Consider the following 19,532-nt stretch of genomic DNA (forward strand, 5'->3'; position numbering starts at 1 on the left):
TTTTCTGCCTTGGGTCTGTACATGGCTGCGCCTGGCCCCAGCTGCTCCCTCTCCCTCTCTCTCCTGTAATACACTCTCCTTTAATATTCCAAGGGTGACCCTTGACCGTCCTTTGAATGCTGCTCCAAATCAAAAGGCTTCTGAGCTTTTAAACTGAGCAGAGATAACATAATTCCAAGGAGATGGATGAGGGGAGGGAGGATGGGAGAATGTGATTGGAAAGATTAGCTAAATCTTCTCATTCCTGGGGATTTGTGGTCTCACAAATACAAGGACTGGGAGGTTTGTTTTGTTATGGGTCCTCCCCACCCCATCAGCTACCTTGTTAACCCCAATTAAAAATATTTTCTTTCCAACCCAAACTATAAAAAAGAGGCTAACTAAATATTTCCTTAAATCTCTAACCTGACTTAACTAAATATTTCTTTAAATCTCTAACCTTTGAAATTGAGGACAATTTTAAAACAAGGCTGGCTTTTATTAATAGTTATTTATGTCCCCTTTGGTTTACATGATTAGGGTGGCTCTGAATCAGGGTCTACTTAAAACAAAACTAAAGCAATTCAACAAATATTTATTTATTGACTATTCATCCTGTATGAGGTGTTGTGCTAGGGACTATGGGGAATGTAAGGATCAAGAAACATTTGCTCCCATCAAAAATGTCACAATCTAGTACACACCGGTAAAGGACACATTCCGCAGCTTCTGTGGGTCTAGTACACTTCCTTTCTGATACATTTTCTTGGAGTCCTTCCCTCCCCTTTCTGCAAAATGCCAATGTATACTAAGCACTGGCGCGCGTGCGCACACACATACACACACACACACACACACATACACACACACACAAACACAACAGCGTTTCTTTGAAGCACTCTTTTAACATCATTACAGATGCTAATGAATAAACATGTTGCTCCTTCCAGGGAGTATCAACTTGGTTTTTCTAGACTTAATGCCGCAGTGTTTTGACTCACACACTAAAACAAGGGATCAACACAGCAATCCACAGGATCACTGGCTACCAAGGCTGCATGGCCAAAGGAGCAGTGGAAGCATCTGAGTTTGTCACTGAGTATATTTGAAGAACTGCTTCCCTCATATCCTCAAGCACTTACAGTAATGAGAATTGGTATTGTCTTGTCAAGAGGAAAGCAGACTTTAACAAATCAGCAAGGCACACTCATAAAATCACATAAAAACAGATGTGCTAAAGTCTTTATAAACAACTGGCTCTTATCCGTGGGCTTAGAAGCCTCCATCTACCCCCATCCCCACCCCTCTACCATTAGTTTGCTTAGACGAATGCTTCATAGATTAAAATAGACCATTTCAACGCACTGCTGGCTGAATTATCCCAAATGTGACTGCGTAAGAGAGCCCATTCCAATGACATTAATGTACCCCAAGAAGGCCCAGCCAGCACTGCTGGAATGTGCCCTCATTACACAACCCTCTTTCATTCTACTCCATTGAGTTCTGCACTATTTCTCCACATGCACCCGCATATTGCCTGAGAAGTTTTCTGTTTCCTGCAACAAAACAAGTGAGAAATGGACTATTGCTGGGTTCTCCTACTTTCCCACTTCTTAGGCCACAGGGCCCACGTCCCTACCTTCCTCCAACGCCCACTAACAGGTGAGTCCTGCTGGGAAGCCTGCAGGATCTGCACTCTGCCTGGAAAGCTTGCCCCTGGCTTTTGGATCTTGAGGGGGCCACCTGCGGGCACTTGTTTCCTTAGTATGCCAAGCAAAAACTCTAATCAAACCTGCAGAGTACTCTGTTAAAAAAAATCAGCGAGAAATCATCTTTATTAAAAGCAAGCAGAAAAGTGAATTCAAATTAGCATTGAGATAAAGGAGGAGACAAATTCCCTAAGTATTTGACATAAAAGTAAATATAGTCCGTCATGATAGATTTTGAAAAATTGGATAACTTTTTTAAATCCAGTGGGAAACAGTTTGGTTTGTTGTTGCACTTAGAGATTTTTTTTTATCCTCATTTAACTTTGATATTGGGAGTGTTTTAAATGCTAGTTATTCATTTATTAAAACAAATATGTATCCAGTGATTCCTGTATGCCATGATACCTACTTGGCAAGGCAATGGGAACACATCATTGAACAAGGGCAGGCCCTCCCACAACTAAAATGATAGTGGGGACACTGACACGAGCAGATAAATAATTCAGGAAATATCGTGACGCTGAGTAGTGATGAGTGCTATGGACAGAAAGAAAGCAGGCTGAGGTGTGTGGGTGTGAAATTTACATAACAAGATCAAGAGTGGTCCCACAGATAAGGGACCCTTGGAGATAAAAAAAAAGTTTTTAACAGCTTGACTGTGATGTAATTGATATACAAAACTCTGCACATATTTAATGTATATAATTTGGTGAGTTTGGACATAGGCACACATGCGTGAAACCATCACTATATTACAGGTAATAAACATCCATCACCTGCAAAAGTTTCCTCATGTACTTGTGGATAAATTTTAGATTGCAAAAAAATCTACTGTACCATATAAGAGATCTACTGTACCATTCCTATGAGACCAGAAAAAATTTCAATAACTTGAATCTTATGAAAACCCAAATTTAAGCCACAATTTTTCCTTACTGTGTTACCCCAACAGCCTTTATATCAACTTAATTTCTTTTGAGAAGTAATCAGATGAATCATCTCTCAGCTTTACCTGCCTTTGCAGCTTTACCTGCCTTTGCAGTGGCTGCTTTCCTCTGGCCTGTTGGGCTGAGCTGAATTATTACAGAGTCCCCCTGGGCTCCTGAGGCCAGGTGGGGAAGGGATCGGGTCCTTACGAACCTCATTGAAGTCTGTTCTTGTTGATACCTGATTAGCTCCCACTGCAGTTTTAGGACAACCGCTTTAACTTCTCTGAATATTTCCTTCAGTTAGAACAACACCGGCCTCATCCCAGTGGGACGTAAAGACTATACAGAGTCTTAAGCTTAAAAGAAAAAAGTACATCACCTACAGGACTCTCTTTCCAGGCATTAGTGCTCCTCCCAGGGCCTGGATATCATTTGAAAGGATGACACACCTGGTCCCTCAAACTCTGGGCTTCTGACCTAGTCCTTCATGATAAAACCCCCTTTTGAAACTGTTAATGGCTTGCACAGTCCTCAGTTTAGGGACCTCTGCTTTTAAGAGCCCTCTTCTTAATACAGCCGTTGGTACCGCAGTGGCACTAGCAAGAAGCATGTGCCTTTTAAGTCTCCACTTCAACCCAAACCCATCTCTCTATTGTCATCTATTTTGGGTCACTAGTACCCACCATAGCCAGCCAGGTTCTGGGGAAATAATGGTGAGCCAGGTAGGCACTCTATTTACCTTCATAGATATTATTGTATTATATTGAAAGCATGATCTCAAAATTAAATATTATCCAAAGCTGTGATTTCAAACAGCTGCATAATGTTTACTCTGATGAATGTGCTATGATTTATTTAACTCTTTTCTAACTGCAGCATAGTCCACGATGTGGTCTTTGGAATGCGGTACATGCACACCAGGAGATGTTTCAGATAATACATTGAGGTACAGGAAGAAAGTGTTAGAATTTCTATTTTTACGTCATTTTCTTTTCAATTCTATTTGCTTTTATTTTTTAAATATATTTTTATTGACTTCAGAGAAGGGAGACTGAGAAAGAGATAGAAACATCAATGATGAGAGAGAATAATTGATCTGCTGCCTCCTGCACGCCCCCTACTGAGGTTCGATCCCGGAACCCTGGCATGTGCCCTTGACTGGAATTGAACCCAGGACCCTTCAGTCCCCAGGCTGATGCTCCATCCACTGAGCCAAACCAGCCAGGGCAATTCTATTTGTTTTTAGTGGTAAACATGTATAGTACAAAAAAAAAAAAAAAAACGAGACATACATTTATGTATATTAGGAGCATATGGTAAAAAAATCTTTTCATTGATAAAACTGGGATATCACAAAAACTTTGAGTCCCTTGATTTAAGATATGCTCAATTATTCACACAAAAGTAAAATTTAGACAATTTTAAATATATTCTCAAGAGTGAAATTACAGGTGAAAGAGTATGGACCATTGCCAAATTGCCTTCAAGGTCAGTTGTGGGAAATTTATGCTCCCAGTGTAGGAGAAAGCTTCTCTTTTGTATTATATTTAAAAGTTTTGTCTAATTTATTATCTGGAAACTGGCATTTTATTAATGTTTTAATTTGCATCTCATTAGCAAGGCTAAATTTTTCAAGTTTATTAGCTAATTAAGTTTCTTCTTTCATCAATTACTCACATCCTTAGCCTGTCTCTCTATTGAGATTTAAGAATTTTTATCATTGAACTTTGCATAAGATATATACAAGTAGTAATAATTATCCTATCTAATAAAAGAGTAATATGCAAATTGACCATCACTCCAACACACAAGATGGCTGCCCCATGTGGTCAAAGATCCTGCCCCCATGTAGACACAAGATGGCCTCCATAAGATGGCCAGCAGGGGAGGGCAGTTGGGAGGGATCAGGCCTGCAGGGGAGGGCAGTTGTACACGATCAGGCCAGCAAGGGAGGGCAGTTGGGAGGGACCAGGCCTGCAAGGGAGGGAAGTTGGGGGCAATCAGGCCAGCAGGGGAGGGCAGTTGGGAGGGACCAGGCCAGCAGGGGAGGGCAGTTGGGAAGGATCAGGCCTGCAGGGGAGGGCAGTTGTGCGTGATCAGGCCAGCAGGGGAAGGCAGTTGGGAGGGACCAGGCCTGCAAGGAAGAACAGTTGTGGGTGATCAAGCCTGCAGGGGAGGGCAGTTAGGGGTGACCAGGCTGGCAGAGGAGGGAAGTTGGGGGCGACCGGACCTGCAGGGAAGGGTAGTTGGGGGGGACCCAGGCCTGCAGGGGAGAGCAGTTGGGGGGGGACCAGGCCTGCAGGGGAGGGCAATTAGGGGTGACCAGGCCTGCAGGGGAGGGCAGTTAGGGGCAATCAGGCTGGCAGGGGAGCAGTTAGGGATCAATCAGGTTGGCAGGGGAGTGCTTAGGGGGTAATCAGGCTGGCAGGCAGAAGCGGTTAGGGGCAATCAGGAAGGCAGGCAGGCGAGCAGTTGGGAGCCAGCAGTCCTGGATTGTGAGAGGGATGTCCGGCTGCCCGTTTAAGCCTGATCCTACCATGATCATCCCTCGAGGGGTCCCAAATTGGAGAGGGTGCAGGCTGGGCTGAGGGACACACCCCCATGCATGAATTTCATGCACCAGGCCTCTAGTAATAAATAATTGCTGACACTGTTTTGAGCACTGGGCTGTACTATATTTATTTTTAGCCTTCTAAACAACCAACAGCACTATTATTCCTATTTCATTGATGATGAAATTGAGATGAATGAAGTGAAAATAACATATAATTTGGGAGTCTTCATGATTTCAAACTGTAAGAATTTCAAATAGTTATTCTAGAATTCATTATTTTCCTTTGATTTTTATTAATGTTGATTTTTTTAAAAAGATGTTATGTGGGTATATGGCATTAATTGAAAATCTCACAATTCCACAAATAGTCAAATTTTAGAGCACAATTAGTTGAATAACCCATTTGCATATCATGCTTTCTTCTTTTTTGAATCAAAAACTAAGTTTTAATGGAATCTCGGTCTGTTTTTGGACCACATACACATATGTATGACCATACATAATGCCATATATACATGCTAAGTATATAAATATATGCTATAAATAGTATATGCATTTTAATTTTGTATTTCTAATATATATTTTGTGTAATTATATATGTATTATATATGTATTATATAGTATATAATATATATATATAACATATATATATTATAATATGTAATAGAGAAAAAATCCCCTATACATTCTTATGTTTTCTCAATTGTTATTTTTCAGATGAACTTCAGATCACTTTGTCAAATTTTAAAGTTAAAATTGTGATGGATAAATGTTATATTTGTAATATTCTGTGTCACCATCAAGAAACTTGGTCCTCTTCATTTATTTAATTTTTTTTTGCAATGTATGTTTTTTTTTCATATCTATTACAGACATTTTTATTTTAAAAATAACAAGCCCTGTCTGGTGTGGCTTGGTTACTTGGGCATTGTCCCATGCACTGAAAGGTTGCCAGTTCAATTCAGGTCAGGGCAAGTCTAGGTTGCAGGCTTAATCCCTGGTTGGGGGGAGGTGGGAGAGCATGCAAGAGACAGCTGATTGATGTTTCACTACCACACTGATGTTTCTCTCTCTCTCTCTCTCTCTCTCTCTCTCTCTCTCTCTCTCTCTCTCTCTCTCCCACTCTACTCCCTTCCACAATTTCTAAATATCAATGGGATATCAATCATCACGCTTTCAGTGATGATTTAAAAAAATTTTTTTAAGAAATGGCTGTTGTATTTTATCAGATGCTTTCTCTTTTTCTTTCAGCTAACTTCCTGATGCAACATATCATGCAGACAAGTTTCCTAAAGCATCTTTGGATTCCAGGAATATTATGTTGAAAATTAACCTGAGTTTTTTTTAATATATATTTTTATTGATTTCAGAGAGGAAGGGAGAGGGAGAGAGAGATAGAAACATCAACGATGAGAATCATTGATCGGCTGCCTCCTGCACGCCCCCTACTGGGGATCAAGCCTGCAACCCGGGCATGTGCCCTGACTGGAATCGAACCTGGGACCCTTCAGTCCCCAGGTCAACGCTCTATCCACTGAGCCAAACCAGCTAGGGCTAATCTGAGTTTTGATTTCAGAGTATTTTATTGAGTATTGTGCATTGATATCTACTATAAATAAAATTAATTTATATATTTTTTCAATTGCTGTGTTGTATGTGTGTGTCAAGATGAAGATGGATTAATAATATGACTAAGGTTCTTTTACATATCTGTGGAATAATTTATATAGCAGGGGAATAGTTGCCTTTTGAAATTCTGAAATAATTTACCAGTAAAATTATTTGCACCGAGTCATTTTTCTCCTCTCTTTTTTCTTTTGGAGGAATTTAAAAATACTTTTAGAGTTTTACTATGGTATTTCTTAATCAATTTAGATAACTCATATTTATCATGATTTTAAAGTATAAATAGAATTGTGCATAATATCATTTTAATGTCCTTCATATCCATTGTTAAATTTCATCTCATTCATGTTGCTATATTTTCCTATTTTATGTTGCTTAGATTTATCAAAACTTTATTTTATTAATTTTTTCAAAGAACTTATTCTTGAATTTTTCAACTTAAAAATTATTTGATTTATTTTATCTTTAACATATCTGTCTGCCTGATGTCATTATGTTTCTTGATTTTCACACTTAGTTAATCCATATATTCTATTAAAACTAATGAAGGTGTGAATTTGAAATGTGCTGTTAATCCTCAAATTTTTCCTTTATATTTTTTTAGAATAGTAAGTAGTTCATGCTGTCATTTTTTATTATTATTTTCTGACCTAACAATCATTTTGAAGATGTTTTAAGTATAGGAGAAGTTTGTTTTATTTTTAATTAGGCCTTTTTAATTTTTTAAATTGTAACATTATGGTGGAGAATGCGATGTTTTAATTCTTTTGAGAGAATTTATGTGTTTGTATAAAATGAGTCTGTCATTTCAATGAAAACAACAGAAAGTATTTGTTGCCAATGATAAAATTTGAGTTCTAAAGAGGAAATTATAATATTTGAAAACTTATTATCTGCCACAAAATGTTTGAGAACTTCCCAGTACTTAAAGACTTTTCTGGTGAAATAAGTGGTGATATAACAAATATAATTTTTTATACTGTGTAATGAAATGTGCCAACATTTGGAAACACAGTGAATGAATATTTTCCAAATGATCAATTCATGATGCTACAAAATTATGCATTAATAAAAAATCCATTCAAAGTACAGGATTTATTTTAGTGTAAATGAGTACAAAAAGTTTATTAATATAGTTTTCAAATCTACATGACAAAGCTTTATAAAACAACCACTTGTCAGACTTGGTTGTGGTATCAAAGAATAATCACAATTATTCTAAAAAAAACAACAAAAATCTGCCTTCCTTTTTTTATCACATATCTGCAAGACACCTAATTTCTTCATAAACTTTAACCACAGGAACATATCACAACAAGATTAAATGCAGAAGTAGATATAAGATTCCAGCTGTTTACATTTTTCAAAAATAAATGTTTATTGTAATTTATAGCTTTTAATACGATCTTTATGTTAGAATGAGTTAAGTAATAATTATTGTTATTGTGGATGAAAGAAGGTGAAGAGATTAACCAAAGAACATATATGCATAGCCCTTGAACACAGACATCAGTGCAGTGATGGCCAGATGGATGGGGACTGGGAGATCCGGGTTGAGGTGAGCAAGTGGGGGGTGAGGGGGAATGAGAAATATCTGTAATAGTTTCAACAATAAAAATAAAGTAAAAACGATAATAAAAATTTTAAATGCATCAATATATAATATTTCAAACTTTTCCCAATTTGTATTTCTAATTTAATAAATATCAACAGATATTACCCACATAAATGAAAGCTCTTTGCCTTTCTCAATAATTTTTGATAATTTAAGGAAGTCCAGAGATCAAAAAGTTTGAGAACCATGGTTCTATTTTGTGCAGATAGAAAGAAACAACTTTCCACTTTCTGTTTCTGGCCACATACTATTGTTGGACCACCAACGGCACCATTCATATTTCATCTGTCTTGAAATTAGTAAAAATTACTCTCAGATTTAGATAATAAATAAGTGGATATTAATTTATACTTGGGGATTTTTTTAATTGTTATGTGTTCAGTTCCTTTACATATTTAGTGGAAAGTTGAGAACTTTCCAAAAAAATTGATATAATTCATGTGCCATAAAATTTACCATTCTAAAGTATACAGTTCTGTGGTTTTTACAATATTCACAGAATTATGCAATCATCACCAAGTAAATTTTAGAATATTTCAATTCCTTGAAAAATAATTCTTTAGCTATAACCCCCATCTTCTCATTCCCCTAGCCCTAAAAAAAAGGGCTAGTATTCTTTCTTTCTCTATAGATTGATCTCCTCTGGACATCTCCTAGACACTGTGTGACAGTGTGTCTGGCTTCTTTAACTTAGCACAATGTTTTCAAGGTTCATGCATATTGTAGCATGTATCAGTACTTCATTCCTTCTTATGGATGGATAATATTCCATTGTATGGATATATTGGCTGCTGGATGTCTGGGTTGTTTCTACTTTTTTTTTTTTGGTTGTTATGAATGATGCTGCTATAGACATTTGTATACAGGTTCTTTTATGTACATATATTTTTAATTCTCTTAGAAATGTACTTAGGAGTACAATTACTAGATCATATAATTATGTGTTTAAGTATTTTAAGGAGCTGATAATGTTTTCCATAGCAGCTGCACCATTTTATATTCCTACCTGCAATGTATAAGGAATCCAATTTCTCTACATCTTTTCTAACACTTGTTATTTTCCACTTTTTTATCATAGCCATCTTAGTGGGATTAAAGTGAGTTTTAAGAAATTGAGCATGTTTTAAATATTAATTTATGGATAAGGTCTGGCCATTCATTTAAAACATTATATGCAAGTTTCTAAAACTTTTCAGTTAACCCTTTCCCCTTGCTTCATTTTGTTGTTTTTGTTCTCTTGAGTATCCTAGAAGTAAATATGCATTTATCTAATAACTTAATCTAAAATATTTCAACATTGTTTTCCTTTCCTAATTAAAACCCTTCTCTAAGTATAATAATTGAAAATTCTTCTTGAAGCTTATGATTGTGTTCCTATGTGAACATTTAAGAATTACTTGGTCATTCTCTGATAAGTTATTATGGAAATGATTATGCTATTTCATTATTTCCATGCTGTTTTTTCAGTTCATCAAACAGGACCTATACAAAAAACATACTAAAAATGCTGTGTCACAGCATTTTTCTAAAAGGTGTGGGGTTTTTTACATTTTTTATTTTCCTAAGTCTTTGAGACTATTTCTTACCCTCCCAGGAAATTAAACGCTAAATTTTCATAAAATCTAGGTTGATTTCATAAAAATAAATCTCTAAAAATGAAATTATGATTCTGAGTTTTAGTCTTGAGTCAGCAGATGTGAATATTCAATTTTTAAAGAACTCCTTGTCCCAAAATAAATCACCCATAATTTGAATTTTCATAGATAATGTCTTCATCATTCAAATTACATGAAAATTTTAATGAACATTTTCAATACAAAACTAGTAAATAAGTAACCCCTTACAAAGAAGAATTTATTCCCCTAAGACTTTGCAAATGTTAGAATCATATAAATCTGTTCTTTGTCATTCCAAGTTTCCATAGTGATAGATTCACTCATCTCCAAATTCTACGCATTAAGAGCCCCCAAATGACTAGACACTAGTAGATTCACTCATCTCCAAATTCTACGCATTACGAGCCCCCAAATGACTAGACACTAGAAACAAGAAAGCAGACTGATGAAAAAGGTAATCTGCCAAATCCCAAGGGGAGATGTCCAGCAATTGCAGTGTCAGTGGTTGGTGATGAACTGGGACTGCTGCAGAAATGCATTCCCAAAACACAGGCACTCTGCACTGTGCAGGAGACTGCTTGGTTCATGCCTTCACCTGACCTGGCACTACTGACAGCAAGGATTCACCACTAAGAATCTTTCCATTTTTTCCCTCTATTCCCACCCCCACACCCTGTCAGTAACTGCACTCACTCTCCCAATTCATTTGAAAATTCTGGTTGATTCTGAGTACAGAACTCACCAAAAGGCTGGTGTATTGCCCTCTTTGAGACCAGTTTACATGAGAGAACTGAGGGTGTGTTGGAGAAGAGGATGCATGCTAGAGTATACAGCCCTTTATGTAGTACATTTAAATAGGGAGCAAATAAATACTGTTTCTGGTTTTATGGAATGATGAGAAAGTCTGAGTTGGAAGAGGAGAGACATTAACTTGAGTCAATCAGACCTTATAGCCTGAGGACCTGCTGGGCACCAGAAATAGACAGATTCTGTTCATTAACCTCGCTGGCCAGCCAGGAGCTGAGTGGATGGGAGGCTAGCTAGAGACAATACTGATCTCCATCTGGAGGAATGAATCAGCACCCAGCATGGGCCTCACTATGCGAGGAATAAACCAACTTAGAAAACACCACAGAAAACATCACCAATCAATGGGAAAGGAAGAGATTGTTTAGTTAACAATTTGGGGAAAATGATTATTTGGGAAACTCTCAACTGAAATCCTGAAATCCTCACCTCACATTAACAGTGAAATAAATTAGAATAAAGAGCTAAACACAAAAAGTGAAACTAAAAAAAAGAATAAAATTGTGAAAATTAATTGGTCTTAGAGTAGAAAACTATTTTCTAATCTTAGTGCAGTGGAAGAAATCACAAAGAAAAATATTAATTTACAAAACTATTGAACTTCTATGTGTCAAAAATACTAAAACAATTAGGAGGCAACAGCCAGGCTAAGACTAATAACTGCAACAAACGAGAGATATAATGAGTTAATGTTCTTTTGCAAATTAAAAAGAAACAATAAAGATGGGTAAAGGTAAGAAACAAAGCACATTAGAAGAAATAGGAAGAAATAAAAACAAATTGAATGATTAATATTAAAGAAAATGCAAATTAAACTAAACCCAAGCTCTATTATTATTTTTAATCCTCAAACAAGGATATTTTTTCCATTGATTTTTAGAGAGTATGGAAGGGAGAGGGAGGGAGGGAGAGAGAGAGATCGAGAGAGAGCAAGAGAGAGCGAGAGAGTGAGCGAGAGAGAGAAACATTGATGTGGGACACACTGATTGGTTGCCTCTCACACATGTCCTAACCAGGGCCTGGGATCGAACCTGCAACCCCGGTACCTGCCCTTGACCAAATATCGAACTGTCACCTTTCACTGTGCAGGCCAAAGCTTTAACCGCTAAACAACTAAACTAGCCAGAGCTCTACCTTTTTTTTTTTTTTTTTTAATTTGAAGTATTTTATTTAAAATTTTTTGTTTTAAAATCGTGGTGTAAATGTGTTATTTCCCAGTTATCTCTTTAAATGCATGCAAAAATAATAAGGAGAATTAGGAACAGAAGCATAAACTCTACCTTCAACAAAACCGAGAGACATCTGAAACCTTGAACTATAAAAGCAACGAAGGGATAGTGGGGTAAGGGAAGACTTAAGAGAAAGGACAGCCACAACTGTAGAGCTCAGAAAATGCTACCATGCACCCTTCTCCAAGATGTAGGGCACACTGAGGTTAAAACCAACAATTATTATTTTTTAACAATGGAACTGGAGCTGACAGAAATAAATCTCTGAATTTTGTTTGATTATAATGAGAAGAGAAGAATCAACAGCAAGTCATATTTTCAGGAAACATTTTATTGGTAAGAGAGTAAAGAAGAAAAATTGTGTGTTGTCAACTTGTAAACTACCCTGCAATGCCGATCTCCGTTGACTGGGGAGAAGTAAAGTCTAAGAGAGCACCCTCAGATGCACAAGCTTGTCATTTAAAGAATCCTTGGCTGGCATGGAACATAGCAATGGCCAACACCACCATCATACACATAGCTTCTGAGTTCTAGTCCCAAATTCTAGTTTGGAATTCCTAGAGAATAATAATAAATGGGAACCAATAGTTCAATCATATAAAAATACTATATTTACAATAGCTAAGATTTGGAAACAGCCTAAAAGTGCCCATCAGCAGATGAGTGGATTAAAAAACTGTGGTACATCTATACAATAGAATACTACACAGTTGTAAAAAAGGAAGAACTCTTACCATTTGCAACAGCGTAGATGGACCTGGAGAGCATTATGGTAAGTGAAATAAGCCAGTCAGAGAAAGATGAGTATCACATGACCTCACTCATATGTGGAATCTAATGAACAACATAAACTGATGAACAAAAATAGACCCAGAGACATAGAAGCATCAAACAGACTATCAAACCTCAGAGGCAAGGCAGGAGAAAGGACTGGGGGGGTGGGGTGGGGGGAGAGATCAACCAATGAACTCATATGCATACATGCATAACTCATGAATAGACAATAGGGTGGTGAAGGCCTGGGGTGGGAGGGCAGTAGTGGGGTGGGAGAGGTCAATGGGGGAAAAAGGAGACAAATGTAATACTCCCAACAATAAATATTAAATAATAACTAGAGGCCCGGTGCATGAAATTCGTGCACAGGGCGGGTGTGTCCCTCAGCCCAGCTTGCACCCTCTCCAATATGGGACAATCCAGGACTGCTGGCTCCCAACTGCTCACCTGCCTGCCTTCCTGATTGCCCCTAACCACTTCTGCCTGCCAGCCTGATCACCCCCTAACCACTCCCCTGACAGCCTGATTGATGCCTAACTGCTTCTCTGCCTGCCTGATTGCCCCTAACTGCCCTCCCCTGCAGGCCTGGTCACCCCTAACTGCCCTCACCTGCAGTCCTGGTCCACCCTAACTGCCCTCCCCTGCAGGCCTGGTCCCCCCAACAGCCCTCACCTGCAGTCCTGGTCCCCCCACAACTGCTCTCCCCTGCAGGCCTGGGTCCCTCCCAACTGCCCTCCCCTGCAGGCTTGATTGCCCCCAACTGCCCTCCCTTGCAGGCCTGGTCCCTCCCAACTGCCCTCCCCTGCTGGCCATCTTGTGGCAGCCATCTTGTGTCCACATAGGGGCAGGATCTTTGACCACATAGGGGCAGCCATCTTGTGTGTTGGAGTGATGGTCAATTTGCATATTACTCTTTTATTAAATAGGATAATAATAATTTATATATATAAAAGCCTAAGTGACTGTCCAACCATTTGACCATCTGACTGGTAGCTATGACATGCAATGACCATGAGGGGGCAGATGCTCAATGCAGGAACTGCTGAGCTGTGGTGACTTGGCAGCTGTGGTTCTCAGGTGACACACCTGGAACCAAAGAGGAGGGAGCCCAATTCTGGGATGCATCACCTGAGAACCGTCCTCTCAGAATCCAGGGGGATGTCGGAGAGCTGGTTTCCTCCCTATCCCTACAGGCCAGGCCAAGGGACCCCACCTGTGCACAAATCCATGCACTGGGCCTCTAGAAATACTACTACTACTACTACTAATAATAATAATAAATTAAAATAATACTATAAAAAGGATAGGGAAGGAAACAACAACAGAAAAGCACCAGGGAAAGATCAGTTATCAGAAAACTTCTACCATGAGCATTTTAAAGAAATGTCCAAATATATTATTATATATTTTTAAACCTGATGGAACAATAACCTCTATAAAATAAGAATGTGTGTGCTACCTGCCACTGAGGAGACCCTGACTCCTTGTAACCCTCTGAATGAGTGATGTTCACAAGGTCCTGTCCCCAACAGCCCTGTTCAGCTTCCATAGACTCCTGCCTATGACTTCCTTTATAGAGTCAAAGTATTTCATATTTGGTCTTTCGCTTTTCCCACTGCCTTCTATTTCTCTCAACATTACTGTCCTCTTCAAAGAAACCTTCCTTCTCAGGATGTGCCTAAAGTATAACAGCTTCAGTTTTGTTATTTTTGCCTCCAGTGGTGTTTCAGGTTTAATTTACACTAGGACCCACTTATTGCTCATCTTCCGGCAGTCCAAGGTATCCATAGATCTTTCCTCCAATAACATATTTCAAATGAATCAATTTTTTTTTTCCTTTCCAGCCTTTTTCAGTGTCCAGCTTTTGCCTTAGTACATAGTAAATGGGAACATAAGGGTGTGTGTGGATGATCTTGGTCTCTGATGACACATCTTTGCTCTTGGTGACCTTTCCTAATTCCTCTATTGCTATCTTTCTGAGTCTCGACCTTCTCTTTTTTTTAACTTAATCCTCATTGGATGATATGCTTTTTTATTGATTTTGAGAGAGAGAGAAACATTGATGTGAGAGAGAAACATGGATCAGTTGCCTGCCCTGACCATGAACTGAATCTGCAACCTACATACGTGCCCTGACTTGGAATCAAACCCACAACCTTTTGGTGCATGGGACAATGCTCCAACCAACTAAGTCACCTGGCCAGGGTTCAACCTTCTCTTGATTTCTTGGCTGCACTCACCATTTGTGTTGGTGACTGAACCAAGGTAATAAAAATCTTTTAACAATTTCAACGTCTTCATTGCCTTTGTTAAAGTTGTGTATTGTTTTTGTAGTCATGATTTTTGTCTTCATGGTGTTCAAATGCAGCCCTGCTTTGGTGCTTTCTTCATTCATTTTCATCAGAAGTCATTTTAGATCATTGCTACTTTCTGCCAATAAGATGGTGTCATCTATATAGCTTAGGTTATTGATATTTCTACCACCAATTTTCACTCCTCCTTTCTCTAAATCTAGCCTCGTTTTTCATCTGTATACAGAGTAAAGAAATAGGGAGATAAAATGCACCCTTTTCTGACCCTTTGTCTGTAGAAAAACTCTGTCTCTCCATATTCTGACCTTACAGTGGCTTCCTGTCCACAGTACAAATTACACATTAGGACAATCAACTGTTAAGGCACGCCCCTTTCTTTCAGAGCAACCCATGGCTTTTCATGACCCACACAGTCAAAGGCTTTACTGTAGTCCGCAAAACATAGACTAACCTTCTTCTGAAATTCTTTGGAGCACTCCAATATACCTTAATAACATTTTCTAGAAATAAATGAAGGCAAATGTAGAGTTTTAAAAGGTTCACCCCTTTCTCAGGAAAAATTACACATAATAAGTTTTGTTCTTACACAAAAAAAGGAAAATCTATATGTTGTATTTGTGTGGATATAGAAGGAATCTACTATTTTCCGTTCCTGGAATATTTTTTTTCTACAAATGTCTAGAATTTTATTTACTTCCTTTTATTTTTGTCTTAGGTCAAACACACAGACCACAAAATGAAAGAAATGGGGCTTCACAGAGAAGAAAAAGAAGAAGGGAAAAAGTCATGATTGAAGAAAGAACAAAATTTCCATTTGTCCAAATTGAAGATAACTTCAATAAATTATTTGTTTAATATTCACACTCATGAAGATAGAATTTTTTTAAAGTATTAATCTGGCTATAGTATTAGTGTTCAGAACAACAGGATTTGCTGTAAAAAAAAAAAAAAAAAAAAAAAAAGATTCTGAGTGTTCTGAGCCTGGTGGCTTCCTGAAACACAATGATGAATCATCACCTGCCTTGAAGGAAGAAAGCCTGCCATTGCATCTTTTCTCTTATCCAAAAAGAAAACTGTAAACAACATATAAATCATAGCACCACACAGCTCTTTTATACCTTTATTAATAGCCTAGACCACAAAGAAACCAAACGAAAACATTCTAAGAGTAGCACCCTGAAATATCATTTTCCCTTTCTCATCACCCACACTTCATCCCCAAGGGTAATCAATTCATTTCCTTCACTATCTTTTGACTTTGTCTTCTACTTTGTCCCCAAAGTCCACTGCTTCTAGTCCACGTCACTTTCGGGTGACCGTTCTTGACAAACTGCAGCTCGCGAGCCACATGCGGCTCTTTGGCCCCTTGAGTGTGGCTCTTCCACAAAATACCACGGCCTGAGTGAGTCTATTTTGAAGAAGTGGCGTTAGAAGAAGTTTAAGTTTAAAAAATTTGGCTCTCAAAAGAAATTTCAGTCATTGTACTGTTGATATTTGGCTCTGTTGACTAATGAGTTTGCCGGCCACTCCAATCCATTCTCCTTTCTGTACTTAAAGTGATTTTAAAGAGCAAATATGATCAAGTCATCCTCCCCCATCAACAAACTACAGCCCCCTCTTGAGATTCTGCAGTGGCTTTCTATTACCGTGAGGATAATGAATATTCCTTTCATGATGTGCCCTCACCCACCTTCATCCTCAACTTCTCTAATTTTTTTCTGGGTGCTCACACAGCTGTTCTGTCAGATTCTTCAAAAAGTTAGGGACAGTCCTCTCCATCCTTCTTCCTCAGCCCATACCATAGCCATCTCCTACTCAGCTTTTGAGTCTGTTTCAAACTCCTTCATCAGTGTTGCCTTTCCAGAGCTACTGCTCCCCTTTCCTCTCAGTATTTGTCTCTTCCCACTCGGTACCCATACCTGAAGGGCCATCATTTGTATTAATTCATATTTTCATTCTACTTATCAACACCAGAAAATTTTTTTTAAAAGATGGCTATTTTGAAGGTGTCAGAGACCTAAGATGAACCCACCTCTTTTAGATTTCCCTTTCCTTCATTTATTCAATTTGTCACCATCTTGTAGGTTTGAGTAGGTTGCTTAATCCTCCTGTGGCTTAGTAATCCTATCTAATAAAGAGGGAATATGCTAATTGACCATCACTCTGTCACAAAGATGGCTGTACCCATAGCTGAGGCCAAGTTCCCATAAGGAGCCTTAACGAGCAATCAGGAGGGACCTGAGGCTACGCCCTCCCCCACCCCTGTGGGGCTTGACAGGGGACCTCAGGCTGCGCCCCCCACATGGCAGGGCTTGACAGGGGACCTCACACTGCGACCCCCCACCCGGCAGGGCTTGACAGGGGACTTCAGGCTGTGGCCCCCACCCGGCGGGGCTTGACGGGGGACTTCAAGGTACACTTCCCATCCTGGTGCTGGGCTAGGGGACCTCAGGCTGCTCCCCCCAACCCAGCGCCAGGCTGGGGGACCTCAAGCCATGCCCCCAACCAGGTGGGGCTTGAGGAGGATCTCAGGCCTCGCCCCCTGCCCCAGCGCCAGGCTGGGGGACCTCAGGCCACACCCCCCGCCCCTGGCACTGGGCCAGGGGACCTGAGGCTACGTCCTGCTGGCCGGGTCTGGGTCTCACGTGATTTTGAGGTGCATGTGGGTGGGCGGGGACTTGACTCTGGGTCCCAAGGTGTGCCCCAGACTCTGACAGGAGGAAGTTTTCATATATATTTTACTAATTTTCTTTCATCTCTGACACTTCTATTATAGAGAAAGGGCAAGTAGCAATATTGAATTATTTTCTCTAATTAATCCCCTTTTAATGTGCACAAATTTCGTGCACCAGGCCACTAGTCTTACCTATAACATAGAAACAATTAATTACACCTCCCCTGACTGCTGTGAGCATCAGAGTTGGTAAAAACATTTTGTAACTTTTTATAAATAATTGTGAAATACTAATTAATAGAATAAATATTACAATTATTTGCAAAAGGCATTATTTAACCAGTCATATATCTGAATATAAGATATAGAAAAGTGCCTTGTGGTACTTCAGAAAAAAAGGAAGAAATGCAAACTTTTAAAAACGTTTAAGGTATGTTTTATAATTTATTTTGTTGTTTTGTTTGCCAGTGATGATTTCTTTAAGGCCAGAGACCTAGAGTATTTTACAACTAAACAGCATTTCAACCTTAAATTTCCATTACACTCAGATAAATGGTAAAAGTAAATGTAAGGGGCAGGAAAAAATGAGAAATTACAGTAGTTCCCCCTTATTTACTGTTTCACTTCCCATAGTTTTAGTAACCTGCAGTCAGCTGCAGTCCAAAAATATTAAATGGGAGATAATAAATAATAAATCATTCATAAGTTTTAAATTGAGCATCATTTTGAGCAGTATGATGAAAGCTCATGTGGTCCCCTCTCAGTCCCGCCTGAGATTCAAATCATCCCTTTGTCTCCACACAATGTCCACTCCCTGCCTCTTAAGTCACTTACTAACCATCTCCATCTTCAGATCAACTGTCACAGTATTGCAATGCTGTGTTCAAGTAACCCTGGTTTTACTTAACAAGGGCCCCAAAGCACAAGGGGCAGTGATGCTGGCAATCTGGATATGCCAATAGAAGCCATAGGTGCTTCCTTCAAGAGAATAGGAAGAAACATAGTATATGTAGAGTTCAGTACTATGCATCGTTTCAGGAATCACTGGGGATCTAGGAATGCATCACCTGCAGATAGTGGGGATGACGGTACCTATAACATGTGCTTGCAGATCATACATATCCATTTCATGTATTCAGAAAAAAATTATGTCTTAAGTAACTCATCTTCATCCTAAGGATCTTCTGAGAGAAAAAAGATAGTGGTGTTGTCAAATGTGTATATATATTTAATACTAGAGGCCCGGTGCACAAAATTCACGCATGGGTATGGTCCCTAGGCCTGGCCTGAGATCAGGGCCATCTTCCCCAGCTGCCCCCAGCCACCACTCACCTCCAGTTCCCCATTCGCCATCGGGCAATCGGAGCCTGATGGCCGAGAGAGCACACTGGCCCTACCCCTGCTGTGGGTCACCCTCTGTGTGGGGGGCAACTGGCGGGGCAGGGGCCTTGGCCTGGTGCCACCCACGTCCCCTGCCACCCACCCTCCATTCCCTGTTCACCATCGGGTGATCAGAGCCTGCCGGCCAGGGAAAGGTACCAAGTGGTGGTCAGTGCGCCCCATAGGACTGGTTGAGTGGTCGTTCTGGTCGTTCTGCTGTTAGGGTCAATTTGCATATTATCCTTTTATTATATAAGATTATTATATAGGATAACTAAAAAAGAAAAACTAAAAAAGAAAGAAAAAAGTAGGGAGCTAGAGAGAGAAG

The 19,532-nt window shown here is 39.2% G+C and overlaps 1 protein-coding gene across 1 annotated transcript in view; it reads right to left on the reverse strand.

The window, feature by feature from the left end:
- Positions 1-19,177, reverse strand: part of LOC308246854 (POU domain, class 6, transcription factor 2-like) — a gene marked incomplete at both ends in the record, with an annotated part of 125,463 nt that extends 106,286 nt beyond the window's left edge. Inside the window, one exon of the mRNA XM_080665205.1 lies at positions 19,157-19,177. Within this exon, the coding sequence (XP_080521331.1) occupies positions 19,157-19,177 (21 nt within the window). The remainder of the gene's footprint in view (positions 1-19,156) is intronic.
- Between the last annotated feature and the right edge of the window lie 355 nt (positions 19,178-19,532).

This window comes from Plecotus auritus (assembly GCF_963455305.1).
Source record: "Plecotus auritus genome assembly, chromosome: 4".
NCBI lineage: Eukaryota > Metazoa > Chordata > Mammalia > Chiroptera > Vespertilionidae > Plecotus > Plecotus auritus.